This window comes from Camelina sativa, chromosome 7 (genome assembly GCF_000633955.1).
Source record: "Camelina sativa cultivar DH55 chromosome 7, Cs, whole genome shotgun sequence".
NCBI lineage: Eukaryota > Viridiplantae > Streptophyta > Magnoliopsida > Brassicales > Brassicaceae > Camelina > Camelina sativa.
In genome coordinates, this window is record NC_025691.1 from 1,582,159 (window position 1) to 1,598,931 (window position 16,773).

The 16,773-nt window shown below is 36.6% G+C and overlaps 7 protein-coding genes, 1 non-coding gene and 3 pseudogenes across 8 annotated transcripts in view; 6 read left to right on the forward strand and 5 right to left on the reverse strand.

The window, feature by feature from the left end:
* The window catches only part of LOC104699814 (proteasome subunit beta type-1), a 14,815-nt gene extending 9,960 nt beyond the window's left edge, over window positions 1-4,855 (forward strand). The window contains exon 8 of the mRNA XM_010415211.2: window positions 4,839-4,855. The gene's annotated coding sequence lies outside the window, so the exon portion shown is untranslated. The remainder of the gene's footprint in view (window positions 1-4,838) is intronic.
* On the forward strand, window positions 9-675 carry LOC104699815 (F-box protein At3g60790). The gene is made up of 2 exons (XM_010415212.1): window positions 9-84; window positions 198-675. The coding sequence occupies exons 1-2, from the start codon at window positions 43-45 to the stop codon at window positions 486-488; spliced, it is 333 nt and encodes a 110-aa protein (XP_010413514.1). The 5' UTR covers window positions 9-42; the 3' UTR covers window positions 489-675.
* Window positions 811-2,103, reverse strand: LOC104699816 (probable protein S-acyltransferase 14). Its single transcript, XM_010415213.1, has 5 exons — window positions 2,031-2,103; window positions 1,801-1,924; window positions 1,621-1,706; window positions 1,307-1,372; window positions 811-1,196 (listed from the first exon to the last, which is right to left on the reverse strand). The coding sequence occupies exons 1-5, from the start codon at window positions 2,100-2,102 to the stop codon at window positions 1,077-1,079; spliced, it is 468 nt and encodes a 155-aa protein (XP_010413515.1). The 5' UTR covers window position 2,103; the 3' UTR covers window positions 811-1,076.
* Window positions 2,607-4,816, forward strand: LOC104704171 (annotated as a pseudogene).
* LOC104699817 lies at window positions 4,907-6,236 on the reverse strand (annotated as a pseudogene).
* TRNAK-CUU lies at window positions 6,449-6,521 on the forward strand. Its single transcript has one exon. It is a non-coding gene; the product is annotated as a tRNA-Lys (tRNA).
* Window positions 6,671-9,051, forward strand: LOC104699818 (probable protein S-acyltransferase 14). The gene is made up of 7 exons (XM_010415214.2): window positions 6,671-7,286; window positions 7,429-7,651; window positions 7,740-7,831; window positions 7,938-8,061; window positions 8,156-8,241; window positions 8,490-8,555; window positions 8,666-9,051. Exons 1-7 carry the CDS (start codon window positions 7,074-7,076, stop codon window positions 8,783-8,785), a joined length of 924 nt encoding a protein of 307 aa, XP_010413516.1. The 5' UTR covers window positions 6,671-7,073; the 3' UTR covers window positions 8,786-9,051.
* Window positions 9,187-11,665, reverse strand: LOC104699819 (F-box protein At3g60790-like). Its single transcript, XM_010415216.2, has 4 exons — window positions 11,309-11,665; window positions 10,051-10,671; window positions 9,778-9,948; window positions 9,187-9,664 (listed from the first exon to the last, which is right to left on the reverse strand). The coding sequence occupies exons 1-4, from the start codon at window positions 11,663-11,665 to the stop codon at window positions 9,374-9,376; spliced, it is 1,440 nt and encodes a 479-aa protein (XP_010413518.2). The 3' UTR covers window positions 9,187-9,373.
* On the reverse strand, window positions 12,257-13,498 carry LOC104699820 (annotated as a pseudogene).
* On the forward strand, window positions 14,408-15,821 carry LOC104699821 (40S ribosomal protein S13-1). Its single transcript, XM_010415217.1, has 5 exons — window positions 14,408-14,536; window positions 14,635-14,707; window positions 15,055-15,193; window positions 15,287-15,473; window positions 15,569-15,821. The coding sequence occupies exons 1-5, from the start codon at window positions 14,514-14,516 to the stop codon at window positions 15,600-15,602; spliced, it is 456 nt and encodes a 151-aa protein (XP_010413519.1). The 5' UTR covers window positions 14,408-14,513; the 3' UTR covers window positions 15,603-15,821.
* Window positions 16,661-16,773, reverse strand: part of LOC104699822 (transketolase-1, chloroplastic) — a gene marked incomplete in the record, with an annotated part of 3,569 nt that continues 3,456 nt past the window's right edge. Inside the window, 1 exon segment of the mRNA XM_019227357.1 lies at window positions 16,661-16,751.

The following is a 16,773-nucleotide window of genomic DNA, read 5'->3' on the forward strand; positions in this document are numbered from 1 at the left end:
ACAAATCCAAAAGAACTCCAGATTTTGAAAGAAGTCTTACTGATGTGGGGTGAAGAAATGAGGGAGCTGGAGATCATATTCAAGGTACACATTAGTTTACTGACATTAATTCACTTTCATGCATGTTTTTGGATAACTCTGATCAGCTTTCTTTCGCACTCATATATTGTCATGTTACATATTTGCCTTTTAATTAGGACGGCAATGCTCGTGGAGAAGATCAGGCTGATCAATCTTCTTTTATCAATGGTGAAAACCCATTTCCAGATGCTTTCTTCGGGGTTGCTACTGTTTGGATGTACAACTTTGATCGTTCGAATGAAGTGCAATTTGCATTAGCGTCACGTTTTGTGAAACACGGAACAGTGATTGACAAGCTCATGATAGAGACATCATCGTACCCTCCAATGAAGAGGCTATTAACTGAAGGAAAAGTAGCCCAGCTAAGGCAACTTTGTGACTATGGTTTAAGTATTGAATCTTTCTGATCGATCATGAGTTCTGGTTCCAAATCTATCCCATTCATACCCTTTCCCCTTTATTACTTTTGAGGATTATCTTGTGTTTTTTATATATATTTCAAGAACTGTTTTTTTTTTTATTTGGTCTTTTAATATTTTGAGAGATTTGGATATTTAAGGTTTGATATTGTATTGAACTATTGATTTGGATATTATCTGGTTTTGTTTCATTATTATTATTGTCTTTCTGTTTTGGTCAATGCTATTTCAAGAGAGTAGAAGGAAGGATCGTTTCTGCTTTTATAATATAAGATCATATATATATATATATATATTAATCTATATGAACTATTGAAGAAGATGAACATATATATATGTTGTGGCCAACAAAGCCAACTTGGAATCTTTGTCCTTTAGAAAAACCCCACCACAATTTTAATGATGTCTTTAGCCTTCCATAGGAAGACATCTACACTGCCTAAAGTGAAGCATCAATCTTCATGTTAGTAGCTTTCTCTCCTTGACATGCCACTTCCTCTCTCTTCTCTACATATTGCTGTTTTACATGCATGGGATGATGATGATGATGTTGATCAAAGTCATTTCCTTCAGATATTACTGGGAATCAAAGTCTGGTTTCGAAGGGTACTCAAGTCCCTGCAGCTCGGGCATTCGCCTTAGATCTTCTTCTGTGTATCCTGGGATTAACCAGTATCTCTTATCCATTCCAAATACCTATACAATGAATCCCCAAAAGACCGATAAAACAACTTATATAGCTTCAAAGGCTTTATACTCAGATGGAAGAAAGAATATTAAGCCAATGGCTTTAACTAATAACTTACCTGTTCAAAGTTTTTCTTTTTACCGAGATCATAACGCCATTTTGTAGTGGTTTTCTTCTCATATGCCTGTTCACAACTCAAGACCAAGAAAGTTTCATGAGAAAGGACGGACTAAGAAAAGTAAATAGTCTAAAGACCAAAGTTCTCATTAGAGCAAAAAGAAAGCTCGAAGCTTAAGCCATGGGAACCGAAACTGTAAAGAGTCTAAAACCTATATCCTCATTCGAAACAACGGAAAGGTCGAAGCTTAAGCAATGGGATTCAACTGCCATAAAGTGTAAGGAGTTGAAACATCCAAAAGGAACAGAACTTACCTCTATCGTTGTAGTATTGCCAGCTACCAATGAAATGTGCATGATTAAGAAACCCATCACGCTCAAAGCAAAGGCCAAGTTTAAAACTGTCGTATGATGAAACAAGGTGACATTGATTAATAAAGTGAAACCAAATACACTAATAAGTACCATATATAGTATAAGGAAGTTCAAACATACCAAATGCAAGAAAAGTAGTAGCAAGAGTTCCCGGGGTTCCAGGTATTTCTTCATCACTAAAGAACGCAATGAAGTGCGGCATAAGAACCAAAGTCACAAGAGTCGTCTCTAAGAATGTGTAGAACTGCATTTGAACATTATAAAAACACACACACAGAAGTTGTGACAAGAGGGACCAAGATTACAAAACTCAAGATGGAATAAAATTAGTGCTAAAAAACCATACTTACCAAGAAAAGAAGAAAATACTTATAATTTAGTACTCCTACACAGTTAACAACCCAAACACAATGGTGATCCATCTTAAACTCATTGGCTGAGGTTCGATTTCTTTTTTCTCTGTTTTTTTTCTTTTTGCTCTTGAGCAAAAATTATGATTCTCTTGTAATAATCAAAGCTGTTAGCTTTGGTAATTGGCTCGGAAACATTAATCTTGACTAAAGTGTGGCTTATCATTGTAGGTTATACATGATGAGCTAGTGCTCATCATGTACTATGACTAAATCTGTCATAGTACTTATGTCATTAACCAACTTGCTAATGATATCTTGGGCTTCAAGTCATCGAAGTTTATCCAACAAATTGATGGGTGGAGGATAAGTATCTGATCTACACTTTGCTAAGTAACTCAGGTCCTACATTAATACTGTTGCCTGGGCTCTAAGGATTTGGGAAGACAACTGTTTGCTTGCTCTAAAGAAGCAGCAGCAGCAGATATGCTTTTTCAAAATACAATGTAGATTTTTTGATGGGATTGTTTGTTACTATATGTCAAATTACACTGACGTTTATGGTATCTACAGGGAATGTCTTGCATGCTTATTGCTGGAGATGTTTACCGACCTGCTGCCATCCATCAACTTTTCATTTTAGCTGAACAGGTATTGATTTTTTTTTTTAGTTTTGAAGCATCGTATGCATTCGTAGAAATGGCTTAAGAGATCATGTTTGTGAGCATGTGATAATATTCGATGCCCTCTTTGTTTCAGGTTGGTGTGCTGGTTCATACAGCAGGGACTGATGTAAAACCTGCAGATGTAGCTAAAGAAGGTCTAAAAGAAGCTAAAAAGGAGTAATATGGAAGTAGTTTATCATGAATACTGCAGGGAGGCTTCAGGTAATCTTTCGTATTTGAAAGTTATTGTATCATATATCTATTGCAGCTTTAGTAATGAAATTGACTCTCTTTGTGACAGATAGATAAAGGCATGATGGGCGAATTAAAAGACGTGAAGAAATTTCTGAATCGCACAGAAGTGTTACTTGTTGTTGATGCCATGACTGGACAAGAAGCGGCAGGTACGCTGTTTGTATTCTATATTTGTCATGAAGATTCCAAACATCCTTGAAAACGAATTAGTTACGGACCTGTATCAGTCATATACTAAGATTAGCTTCTATACTACCTACAGCTATGGTTCAATGTAGAGATAGGAAACACAGAGCCATTTTGAAAAAGCTAGATCAGAACCACTTCTTGAATCTTCCCTGCTCTTTTTATTGACTAAACTGTTTTCTAGGCTATGAAACTTGATATTCTTTTTTGGATTCTAGGTTGTTTGAAGTCTGCTTCCAGCGAAGATGGTATCGAACCGCAGCGTGCTATATACTTGTAAGACTCTGAAATTCCTAACCCCTCGATTTGTTTAGTTAAATAATGGTGCATCATCAAAATGCATTCTTCTGGTTATTCTAGACAAGCAGCTTTGCAGTCTTCATTTAATTAAAAAGCAATGGTACAAAAAAGTGCAAGAATCACTATTATATGGTGATTGCAAAATTAGAAGGTGTTGCAGTCAGTCAGATATAATGCTCATCTTAGTTAAACTTGCAAGAATCTTGTTAAGCTGTTGTCTTCTTTTAACTTCTGCAGAGCAGACAAAGCTGTGTTGTCTTCCTCTGGCTTTCAGGCTGATGTGAAAGCATTGCAGAAGGATCTCAAATCCAGACACGTGGTGTGGTTTGATTTGGTCCTTTGATCCAAATCCAGACACTTGGTGAGGTTTCCTTTGGTCTTTTGATCAAATATATTTACCTTTGCATATATAAGATTTTTCTTTTTTTAACATATAAGTAAGAGTGTTCTCTGTGTTTGGTGTCCTGCAGATCTATCAACATCAGCATTAAAAGCAGATGATCTGTCCTGCAATGGCCTAGCGGCCCCAGCCTCTCTCCACCCCGTTTTATTTTACGCGGTTTTTCTCCTACTATGTCTTTAATGTTCTAGGAGGGCTTGACGAGGAAGGCAAAAAATCAAAATGCTCTTCTTCTTTTTCTTTGTTATGATGTGCCTATAGAAGAGGTACATTGTGTGATCTTTAGTCTTGATTATATCCAGGAAAAGGGTGTGTCTTTACTTACGACGCTGTTGGGTCATATGAGGGAGTTGAATACGGTGCTCAAGGTTCTGGTTCCACACTCATCATGCCTTTCCTTGAAAACCTGCTCAAGTCTCCGAGTCCTCTTCTGCTACCTAAACAGGTTTGTTGATAATCTTCATCCCTGCTTTGGTGTTACGCATTGTTGTTAGCATAAAATGAATAATTCAGTTGCTTATTTATTCGTCTTCTGCCACCATGTAGGATTCGAACACAGCCCTTTCAGAAACCGAAGCAGTTGACTTTGGTGAAAACTGTTTTCGCCTCTGCCACCGAGAGGGATATCTACACTGTAAGTTGCCCTATTTGTGTCTTCTTTTGTCACAACGCCACCAAAAACTCAGCCTATGTGTTCATATCATTTGCGTTTACTCTAAGGTATTACCAGAACATTTACTTATATCAATGTTGCGCATCTTCGTTAATTGTTTGTCTCTGACTAATACTTTGTGAATTGTTTGCCGTAATAGGGAGACAAGCTTGAGATTATGATACTTAAGGCTGATGCCCGACGGTATCAAGACTGAACTTATGGACATGAGGAAAGACTAAGCTCATTTAGCCAACCCATGTCCTTCTGGTTTGTTATTTTCACTTCAACATTAGGCTTCCTGAGTTGTAGAACTCGTATGAACTGTTGTTGGATTTGATGCTTCACAGTTGAAATCATGACTCGTATCTGAAGTTTCTCCAAAACTGTTTTCTTTTTGTATGAATCACTCAAATCATTGTGTTCAAACACTACGTCTCTCGTTTATTGAAATGTTTTTACATAGGGCATTGCATTAAGAAATTTAATCGAGACAAGATTAGAATCTGGAAGCTCTTTTGTGTCCTTAATCAGAAGCTGTTCTCTGATACCCATCCCTTCTTCTCCAGCTCTTGTCGCAATGCCTCCACAGATAAAAAATGAAAGCAGATTAGCTGTTTAGCCAGTGGCAGTAACATAGATATTTTAGCATCCAAGTTCTTTTTACCTTTATTCGCTTTCTATTCACATCAAAGTCGAAGTTCCCTTTACGCGATGCAGATCGATACTCCACTGTCGAGTTCTTCCCAGGAGGAAACAAGAATTCAACATCATCTACTAACTGCGAAAGAGTCCAAAATCTTTAGCTATGTTGATTGAGAAAGACAAAAAAAAAAAAAGAAGCATAATATTACTTACTCCTAAGATTGGACTTTCATATTCAACATGAACATAGTCATCCTTCTTTTCCACAATCCGAGGAGTAAATTTGTCAGGTTTCACCGACTTGATCTGCAACAACGGTCATTGAACTGATGTAACTATAGGGCGAGTATCAAAAACTTCTCTTGAGTGGTGTGATTTCCATTCATTTTCTTAAGATTTTAGTTCATGTCTAAGGTTACTTATACCACATTAAGAAGCTCTTTCATTGCAACTTCTCTGTTTACAGCTGTTTTCCTTCCTTCATTATAGTTCCTACCCACACGCAACAACAGTATAATAAGATGATCAACTTTTATTTCAAAGCAGATCAAGACCAAAATATGAATATTTACCAATTACCATGGAGGAGCATAATGCACTCGATCACTGATATTCTCAGAAGTGGAGATACAGTTATTAGTGGCAGGACACAGCTAATCTCTCGTTCTTTTGTTTTCCGAGATAATCTGGTTTTTTCCCACTTTAAACCAATCACAGAACAACATTTCATCATCTTCATCATCTAAAAACCATCATAACACCTGTAGAATCCCGAAGAAGAAAGAAAACATACCTGAGCTGGAATATAGCTCCGATCATAGCTAATTCACTGCTCCTAAGTATGATCTCTCTTCCGATTTTACACAAAATTTCAAAAATCAGATACTTGGTCCGGTGATAAACAGAGTCTCATGTCCAGAGAGAGAGAGAGAGAGAGAGGGTACCTTCGACCAATTAGCTTGGGATGTTTGTCATCTGAAGTCTCTGGAATCGAGCCACTGATACGACGGGCATAGGAAACAAGTTTTCTCCGGCATTTGTGGTGGTACAAGCAAGTGGTCGGTGACGCCATGGAAGCCATCTTCAGTAGCTCGGATTCGTCTTTCGATTGCTCTTTGGAGTAAGAAGAAGAAGTTTGGTTAAAGGGCCTACTAATATCTATAAATTATCGGCCCAATAGAGCCCAATAGAGCCCAATAAAGAAAAAACTGACATTATAAGTTTATAACTAGTAAGAAAGTAAGTCACCATCCGCTGACTGAATGAATGGTAGATCAAGTAATAATAAGTTGCTATTTAGATTAATAAATAACAAGCCCGTCTAGCTCAGTTGGTAGAGCGCAAGGCTCTTAACCTTGTGGTCGTGGGTTCGAGCCCCACGGTGGGCGTTTGTTTTTTCCATTTTCGTTTCCCAATTTTTTTTAACCTATCAGAAATATAACCAAAATTAGTAAATTACGGGGAGTAAAAAAAAAACAAAACTGATTATACAGTTTGGGCTTCCTGAAAGACTTGATTAACTCAAAAGTCATTAAACAACAAATCTTTTTAGTTTTGGTCTGAAATTTCTTTGTTAGCTCCAAAAGGGGAAAAACGAATCCAAAGAAGGAGAAAAAGTCTCATTCTTCAAGCTCCACCATCATCATTCCTCGTTCATGGGGTCTCTGCATCACTCTCATTTTATTTCTTAGATTGTTTTTTCTTGTTCCATCCAGATTCTTAAAAAATCCCTAAGAAAGCTTAAAGACCTCTTCAAAATTATTTCCCCAGAAACAAAACACACTTCTTTCTTTTTCTTTGGCCTTGGAGTTATCTTCTTTTGACTACGCGTCTTTCCTCTTGACTCTGAAGGAGATCCAAAAAAAAGGTTTATTTTTTATATATATATATATATATATAGAAAGAAAAAAAAAACAACAATTTGGTTTGAGAGAGAGACTATGCATAGATCTGGTACAACAATGGCTTGGAACGTATTCAAATTCTGTACGGCTTTACGAGGTCTTGGATCGATCATGATCCTTTTGGTTTTTGGTGTTGTCGGTGTCACTTATTACGCTGTCGTTTTGACTAACTATGGACCTGCGGCACTTTCTCAAGGTGGCCTTGATTCTCTTGCTGCTCTTACTATCCTAATCCTTTTCCATTTCCTTGTAAGTCAATCTCTCTCTCTCTCTCTCGATCATAGCTTACTTATTCTTGTTAAAAGCTTCATGCTTTAGTCAATTTTTTGGTCAACAAAGTTTAGATGTGAATTTAGCGAAATGATGTGTTCTTTTTTTCATTTTGCTGCAGCTGGCAATGCTTTTGTGGAGCTACTTCTCTGTTGTATTTACTGATCCTGGTGTTGTGCCTCCTAACTGGAGACCATCTACTGATGAGGAAAGAGGTGAATCTGATCCGTTAAACAGTTTGGAGTTCGTTGGTTTACAGCCTCCTGATTCTTCAAACCCAAGAGTTCGCTTTTGTAGGAAGTGCAATCAACTAAAACCTTCCCGTTGTCATCATTGTTCTGTTTGTAAGTTTCCATCAGCTTCTTCTCTTCTTTACCATATATAGTAAGAGTCTTGAAAACTGAAATTGTTGTGATGTTGATTCAATTCTAGGTGGTCGGTGTGTGTTGAAGATGGATCACCATTGCGTTTGGGTTGTTAACTGTGTAGGAGCACTAAATTATAAGTATTTTCTTCTTTTCTTGGTAAGTATGGTTTTTTAGCACTAATTTTATTCCATCTTGAGTTTTGTAATCTTGGTCCCTCTTGTCACAACTTCTGTGTGTGTGTTTTTATAATGTTCAAATGCAGTTCTACACATTCTTAGAGACGACTCTTGTGACTTTGGTTCTTATGCCGCACTTCATTGCGTTCTTTAGTGATGAAGAAATACCTGGAACCCCGGGAACTCTTGCTACTACTTTTCTTGCATTTGGTATGTTTGAACTTCCTTATACTATATATGGTACTTATTAGTGTATTTGGTTTCACTTTATTAATCAATGTCACCTTGTTTCATCATACGACAGTTTTAAACTTGGCCTTTGCTTTGAGCGTGATGGGTTTCTTAATCATGCACATTTCATTGGTAGCTGGCAATACTACAACGATAGAGGTAAGTTCTGTTCCTTTTGGATGTTTCAACTCCTTACACTTTATGGCAGTTGAATCCCATTGCTTAAGCTTCGACCTTTCCGTTGTTTCGAATGAGGATATAGGTTTTAGACTCTTTACAGTTTCGGTTCCCATGGCTTAAGCTTCGAGCTTTCTTTTTGCTCTAATGAGAACTTTGGTCTTTAGACTATTTACTTTTCTTAGTCCGTCCTTTCTCATGAAACTTTCTTGGTCTTGAGTTGTGAACAGGCATATGAGAAGAAAACCACTACAAAATGGCGTTATGATCTCGGTAAAAAGAAAAACTTTGAACAGGTAAGTTATTAGTTAAAGCCATTGGCTTAATATTCTTTCTTCCATCTGAGTATAAAGCCTTTGAAGCTATATAAGTTGTTTTATCGGTCTTTTGGGGATTCATTGTATAGGTATTTGGAATGGATAAGAGATACTGGTTAATCCCAGGATACACAGAAGAAGATCTAAGGCGAATGCCCGAGCTGCAGGGACTTGAGTACCCTTCGAAACCAGACTTTGATTCCCAGTAATATCTGAAGGAAATGACTTTGATCAACATCATCATCATCATCCCATGCATGTAAAACAGCAATATGTAGAGAAGAGAGAGGAAGTGGCATGTCAAGGAGAGAAAGCTACTAACATGAAGATTGATGCTTCACTTTAGGCAGTGTAGATGTCTTCCTATGGAAGGCTAAAGACATCATTAAAATTGTGGTGGGGTTTTTCTAAAGGACAAAGATTCCAAGTTGGCTTTGTTGGCCACAACATATATATATGTTCATCTTCTTCAATAGTTCATATAGATTAATATATATATATATATATATGATCTTATATTATAAAAGCAGAAACGATCCTTCCTTCTACTCTCTTGAAATAGCATTGACCAAAACAGAAAGACAATAATAATAATGAAACAAAACCAGATAATATCCAAATCAATAGTTCAATACAATATCAAACCTTAAATATCCAAATCTCTCAAAATATTAAAAGACCAAATAAAAAAAAAAACAGTTCTTGAAATATATATAAAAAACACAAGATAATCCTCAAAAGTAATAAAGGGGAAAGGGTATGAATGGGATAGATTTGGAACCAGAACTCATGATCGATCAGAAAGATTCAATACTTAAACCATAGTCACAAAGTTGCCTTAGCTGGGCTACTTTTCCTTCAGTTAATAGCCTCTTCATTGGAGGGTACGATGATGTCTCTATCATGAGCTTGTCAATCACTGTTCCGTGTTTCACAAAACGTGACGCTAATGCAAATTGCACTTCATTCGAACGATCAAAGTTGTACATCCAAACAGTAGCAACCCCGAAGAAAGCATCTGGAAATGGGTTTTCACCATTGATAAAAGAAGATTGATCAGCCTGATCTTCTCCACGAGCATTGCCGTCCTAATTAAAAGGCAAATATGTAACATGACAATATATGAGTGCGAAAGAAAGCTGATCAGAGTTATCCAAAAACATGCATGAAAGTGAATTAATGTCAGTAAACTAATGTGTACCTTGAATATGATCTCCAGCTCCCTCATTTCTTCACCCCACATCAGTAAGACTTCTTTCAAAATCTGGAGTTCTTTTGGATTTGTCACGTCTACTCTCACCGATAAACATCCCTTCCGTTTCATTTTATAGTACTCGTTCACCATAAGCTCAAACCATATTCTTTTTTTCTCCTAAAGTTCATTTATATATACAGAGCAAACCACATGTCATTATAACTATATGCATATATGATGAAAACATAGTGTTGCTAAGTTATACATGTAAGTACGTACCTGAGCGAGACTTGAAATATTGTAGTTGAGTTGAGGGTATTTACCACCAACCCAAGAACTCCTATTAAAAATGACCTTAGGAGCACTAATGAAGAATCCATTACAGTTGATATATTTGATGTCGAAGATCTCCAAACGAGCTGCAATGACTTCCATTTTATCCATCACAGTAGGGCAACCTACTTGGAGGAACTCTAAGTTATTGTTCTCGATCGTCAACACACCAGATCTGCTCAGGGATGTGATGATCAACACAAGCACCTCGAGAGAGGAGCAAGCTTCGAAAATACTGTTAAGGATACTAACATCGGCAATGATGTCATAAAGCTTTAGGGTTTTAAGATTGCAACAACTTTTAAAGGCCTCTGCCTCTGTTAGATAATATCGAGTGAGTGAGAGTGAAGTGAGACTCTGATGAGAGAATATACTTGGGGACACCCTGAGCGTATTATATCCACCGATAGGTCCCATGACAACAATATAGTTCTCAAGTGTAAGCTCTTTGGTATGTTTCACACGAGTCACTGTTTGGATCCACCTTTCGAGCGTACCATCTTCACATTGATATACACAACTGCCGATTCTGCAGCTCTCTAGGGGGCCACCATGATTGTTTAAAGTCTGTAGAACACAAATTAATTAGAAATTTAAAGATATTTGTAAACTGTCATAAATTAACACTTAAACATATACATGGAATAAACTAAATCCTAAATTGGTTTTTTTTTTTTCATTCACTACACAATCTATATTTATTTAATTAATAATCATTATACAACCTAACTTATGATCTACTATATTAGATAAACGGTTTTTCACTACACAAGATAACATATGATTTTGGCACGAGAAACCGTTATTTAATACAGTAGTCAGTAGATTGTAGATTAGTTATTTGGCGTGAAAACGGTTATCTAATATATATAGTAGATCATTAGTTAAATTATTGGCGTGATAAACTGTTAAAAATGATGTTTCCATCAAACGTAAACAAGTGTGTTTAATTAAGAGATAGTTTGTCATCTGTAATTTTTTCTCACTTCAGGTTATCTAAATACTTTTGACTTCATCACCGTATGTGTGTAGAACATTTCTTCTACCACACAACTTCAAAACAAATTATATAATATATCTAAATCATCAGTTTATAGGTTGACCTATCTATGTATTCTTTCATCTTCACAAAGAAAATATCAAATTGAAACCCTATATATATAGACACGCGAGTAAGGATTTGGGAAAAGAAAACTCAACAAACCTTTGTCACCCCTTCGAAAAAACTCTTAGAATCTTGGTGAACATGACCTCCTCTTTGCATGATAAAACTCATGTCCACAGATAAATGAGGCGTCCGTTTCCACAAGTTCACCCATCGCTTAGATACAGAACTTGTTCTGACAGCAGATTTAAAGGGTGCTTTCGAAAGGATATTTTCCAATAGTTCATCCGGAAGTTTGCTTATCAGGTCCATGTCATCAGCATTTCGGATCCTTTTTCGTCCTGCTTCAGATGATGCTGATGATGGTGTCCTTCTTGCATTTGATGGTACTGGTGGTGGTGGTGGTGGCTGTGAGGATGCCAACTCTAAGAATGATAATAACTGTGTAGCGTCCATTGTTGAATAGATAAGGTAAAATGGCATATTGACTTGGAAAATTACAAGGATATGGAAGAGACTAATGGTATCAACTTTGAGAGGGATAGAGAGGCTGTTGTTATGAAAACTACTTATTTATAAAACCACAAGTTTGAAGCCTAATTGTAGGTTTATTTATTTAAGCCAGGTAATTAATGTTTTTTGACACCTCTTGAGTCAGCTTGACCAATAAATTTGGAAAAAGATAAAAAGATACATGGAAATTAATTAGTCTAATACACAATTATTTTTACAAGGAAACAAATATCCATTGAAGCTAATACTCCCAAATTTTATTAAAGTTATAAAAATGAAAAAAAAATCTGTGTAAAATATAAAATTATCTTTAGAAGAAACTGAATTGTGATTTTCACTGTTGGACACACGTACAAACCAAAAATGATTAAATTGTTTTCAAAATTATTCCGGTTAACAGATTTACACAAACTTATAGTTTCAATATATCCCCAATTACATCAGTTGAGTGGGTGAAATCTTGTCCTAAGAATAGAGTTGAAGATCTTCTTATCAAAATAAAGATCATTAAGGTTAATGTTTGCAAATTTCGTATTAACAATATTGTTCTCATCATCTAATTCAAAAGTATATGATCTTTTAGCAAAAAAATCTCAAAACAAAAGAAAAGTGGAAACAAATCATCAAAACTTTATTAACTTGGGGCCAGATTCTTTTCGATATATTACATGATTATAGAAATGGTAACGTTGACTAGCGCTTAAACAAGTGTTCCTCTCCAGATTGAGGATCAATGTGTTTAATCCAACGGCTAGGAAGCTTCTTCAAGTCATTATTACCACTGGCTCCCACGTGTGCGATATCTAATCCTCCTCCAACGGGTAAGAACACCGATCTCACGACACGTGTCCCTCGTCTCAAAATTCCATGCCATCTAAACCCGGGGATAGATTTCTGCGTGGCGTTTTTGCACACCAAAACGGCACCCATTTTGCTCGTTTTCGCTAATCCCAACGCCTTGACGAACTCGCGGCGTTTCGAATCAACCACCATGAAATCCACGCCGGAGATTCTCTAAACCACGTCCTCCGTCGATTCTCCTACCATCACCTCCGTCGATTCACTCCTAACGGCTCCTTTCATCACCGCCTCGTACTCCGACCTCGACTCCTCGTCAGGAACTATGCACACGTGTCTTCCACGTGTGTGCATGGCCGCGACGGCGAGTCCGACGCTGGTTACGATCGGGTCTCCACGTGACCAAGTCTCGACGATCAGCCTCGTGTTCCATCCCGCCGCCGTAGCCGATAAAAACTCCGCCACGCTCGATTCTTTGTAGCTTTTACACTTCAAAAGACACACATATGTATACACATAAATTAAGATCAAGATTTTGATTCATATACATCAAGATCGAGTAAACAAGAATCATATATATCTTTAAATTAAAAGATTGTTTTTAACAGGAATACAAAGATTATAGTAAATACAGAACTGTAATTCATAACTTCATATACGAATTCAAGATTTCTTTCATGAAAGACAAATTTAGGTCGATCAGTTGAGGATGATGTAGAAACGTTACTAAAAGAACAAAAAAGATTATGTATATATACAAGTAAAAATGCACGCACGGACACGGTATATATATTGAATCAGAGGAGGGATTCTTACGGATCTAACGGTGTGGATGTAAGCGTTAGAGGCTGTTTCCGGTGACCAGACGAGCTTCATGATGATCGTATCTAGAGAAAGTATTGTTTGCTTAAGAAAGAAGAAAGGGTTTTGTAATAGATATATAAAGGGAAGGAATTGGTGATGATGATAAGACGGTTAGGCAGTTAGGTTAATAAATGGGTGTGGTTTGGCTTTAAGGAAATGGACTTATAGCGTTGACATTTGTTTAACTCACTCATCACGTGTCCTTCATTCTCTTTTTTTCTTATTTCTCATGCTTTACTTTCAATAAATATTTATATAACCTTTATAATTCATTCAAATACGAAAGAATTGATTTCTTTAGCTCGATCGAGCTAGGGTACGTTGTGCAACAGATTTAATGTTGTTGACTCGATTTAAGAAAATAAAATAAAAGAATTTATGTATCATTTGGGTCTTAACTCTTAGTCTTAAGTAGTCTTCTAGAACTGTGATGTAACGTAATGTGATAGTTTGGCTGACGGTTATCACTCTCTCTGTCTAGATACATTGTTGTGAATCGGTATTGGCGTAAAGCAATCTAATTAGGTTTCTCCTTTTGTTTAAAACTACACATTTTTAATTTTTTAATAGTAATAAAATGAGTTTTGTTGTTAAGTGTTAACAAATGCTGTCTTTGTTGATTAGGTTGATGATTAGACTTTAATCAGACTCATTGGATATTTTTGTTATGTATCCAAGTCTTTCAACGTTATATATACTGTATAGTATTGATAAAAAATTTCCAAATTAAATAGTTGATTACACAACACACGTACGTAAATCACAAAATTTGTATATTTATCCTGCCAATATTAGTCATCAAACCAAAACATGATGAATGCTAATTCACAAAAGTTGAGATATAGTAATACTACTTAAACGTTGTCGTCAAGGCATGAATTTCTCAGACGCGAGTTTTATCAAGGCCTCTTTAATTATAATGGGCCAATGTATAAAAAAACCAAGGCCCATAATACCTTTGGGACAAAATGACCTTGTGGCATTTCCAGAAGATGCGAGATATATATAAAAAGGGAGCCATTTAGGGTTTTTTGATTACTCTCTTGAGCGCAGTCGCCAGCCGGAAGAAACCGAAGAAGAACACATCTCAGTGTAAAGGGAGGAAGAAGATCTCTTCGCCGTCGCAGTCATGGGTCGAATGCACAGTAGAGGGTTCGTCTCTTCGTTTCTTTCTCCCTATCTGATTTGAGTAAAATGATTTGAAAAACATTGTTCTCTTACATTTTGTTGTATCTGTTTGTGTTCTGTAGTAAGGGTATCTCGGCGTCTGCTCTGCCGTACAAGCGTTCATCCCCGAGCTGGCTCAAGACTAACCCTACGGATGTAAGATTCGTAGACTTGTAATCTAGTTTTCTTGTTAGTTGATTCTAGTTTGGTTAGGAAATTTGGAATACGCATTTGAGATTTGATGATGTTTGTTTGTTAGATGTTCTAATCTTAATGTGATGAATGGTTGGTTAGATTAAGTAATTTTGTCATAGGAAAGATCTATGAAGTTACGATCTCATTGTGGTAGTTTGTTTTGGGTATCTGTTGTTTAGTCTTTATCTTTGATGTAATCCGTTAGTAAAGTGGTCTCCGGTCTCTTAATATTGTGGTGTATTGACTATTGTTTAAGACTAATGTGTTTAGTCTGTTTGGTCTTGATGTTTATTTGATGATCAAAATAGGTTGATGAGTCCATTTGCAAGTTTGCAAAGAAGGGTTTGACTCCTTCACAGATTGGTGTCATTCTTCGTGACTCTCACGGTATTCCACAAGTGAAAAGTGTTACCGGAAGCAAGATTTTGAGAATCTTGAAAGCTCATGGTACTATTCAGTCTCCCTAGAGTCTTTGTTTGTTTTTTAATAATTGAACGTTCAGTGGAACTAAGAGATCTTTTGTAATTTTTTTGCCATAAGGTCTTGCACCTGAGATTCCTGAGGATCTGTACCACCTGATCAAGAAGGCTGTTGCTATCCGCAAGCACCTTGAGAGGAACAGGAAAGACAAGGACTCCAAATTTAGGTTGATTCTTGTAGAGAGCAGAATCCACCGTCTTGCTCGTTACTACAAGAAGACCAAGAAGCTCCCACCTGTCTGGAAGTAGTAAGTACTTGAACATTTTGGAGTTCTATAAAGATCTTGATTATCATCTCTTTTTTGTGAATTCTGATTATAATTCTTGGCTCTTACTTTTGCAGCGAGTCTACAACTGCTAGTACTCTTGTGGCTTAAGAAAGAACAGGGTTGATCAAGTCCTCCAAGAACGACCATTTTCATTGTCTGCATTGCATCTCAAATTTCTTTACATTTGGACCTATGTATCTGTTTTCGCTAGTTTTGATGGGTTACAACTTGATATGAGATTTTGAATTTAGGAAACGAATTTGTTTATGCAAAATCTTTCAGACTTGTTATTGTCAGTTGTCGTTTCTCAATGAGTTTTGTTTTACAGCTTCTCTCACCGTAGCTAGATTGCATTTAGCTTTCTATAAAGCGAAGTTAAAATCTATCCTGCTAGTTGTGTCTAAAACGGCGTCATTTAGTATTGGGCTTAAAGACATTGCATGTTTTTCTTGTCGGTTCTTCCAACTCATTGGTGTGTAAAGAAGTATGCTCACATAATTTCCTAAACTCCAAATGTTGTTAATCTGGCTTAAGATGATACGACTCATTTGCAGTCACATCGCACTGGATGAGTCGGAACTTGTTATAGTCAGGAATAATTTCGAGAAAACACTATGACTCTAGAACTAAAAAGAAAAGATAAACTTTGAAAGTCATTTTACCTGAGCTGCAAAGCCTGCAATTTACGGAGTAATTATTTGCGTGAGTGATTAATTTATCTTTCAGCTCTATACCTTTGGGGATATACGAGTAATATGCGTCAGTGAGCTGCAAATTAGGGAGTAATTTACCTGGGCCTATAATTAAACTCCATTTGACAGTATTATGCTTTACTGAGCCTATAGCCCATCAATAATAGAAATGGGATGTTGGGATACCGAAAAGTAGTGGGGCCTACTTGTGTTGTCGCCTTTGATGACAAATCGACAAACGACAAAGGAGGTAGCTTTCTTCTTCTCTTGTTACTTGTTAAGACATGGATATTTGGATATTATTTTCTCAAGGCAGAAACTTCACCATTCCTTCGATATGGATAGATATGGGCCCAAATGTAGATATACCTTAAAGAAGAACCGTACCCTTGTCCACCACCCAATGCGTGCCTCTGTTCATACAAAAAAAACAATTGCTAAAAAGTTTTGCTTAGACTCAAGTATTTTTAAACATAACACGATTGATTATGGGAGTTTACATTGTCTTTCTAAATCGTTTCTCATCTCAAAACCCAAAACCTATGTTCACCCGAATTACAATAAACCAAAAAAAAAAAAAAAAAAAA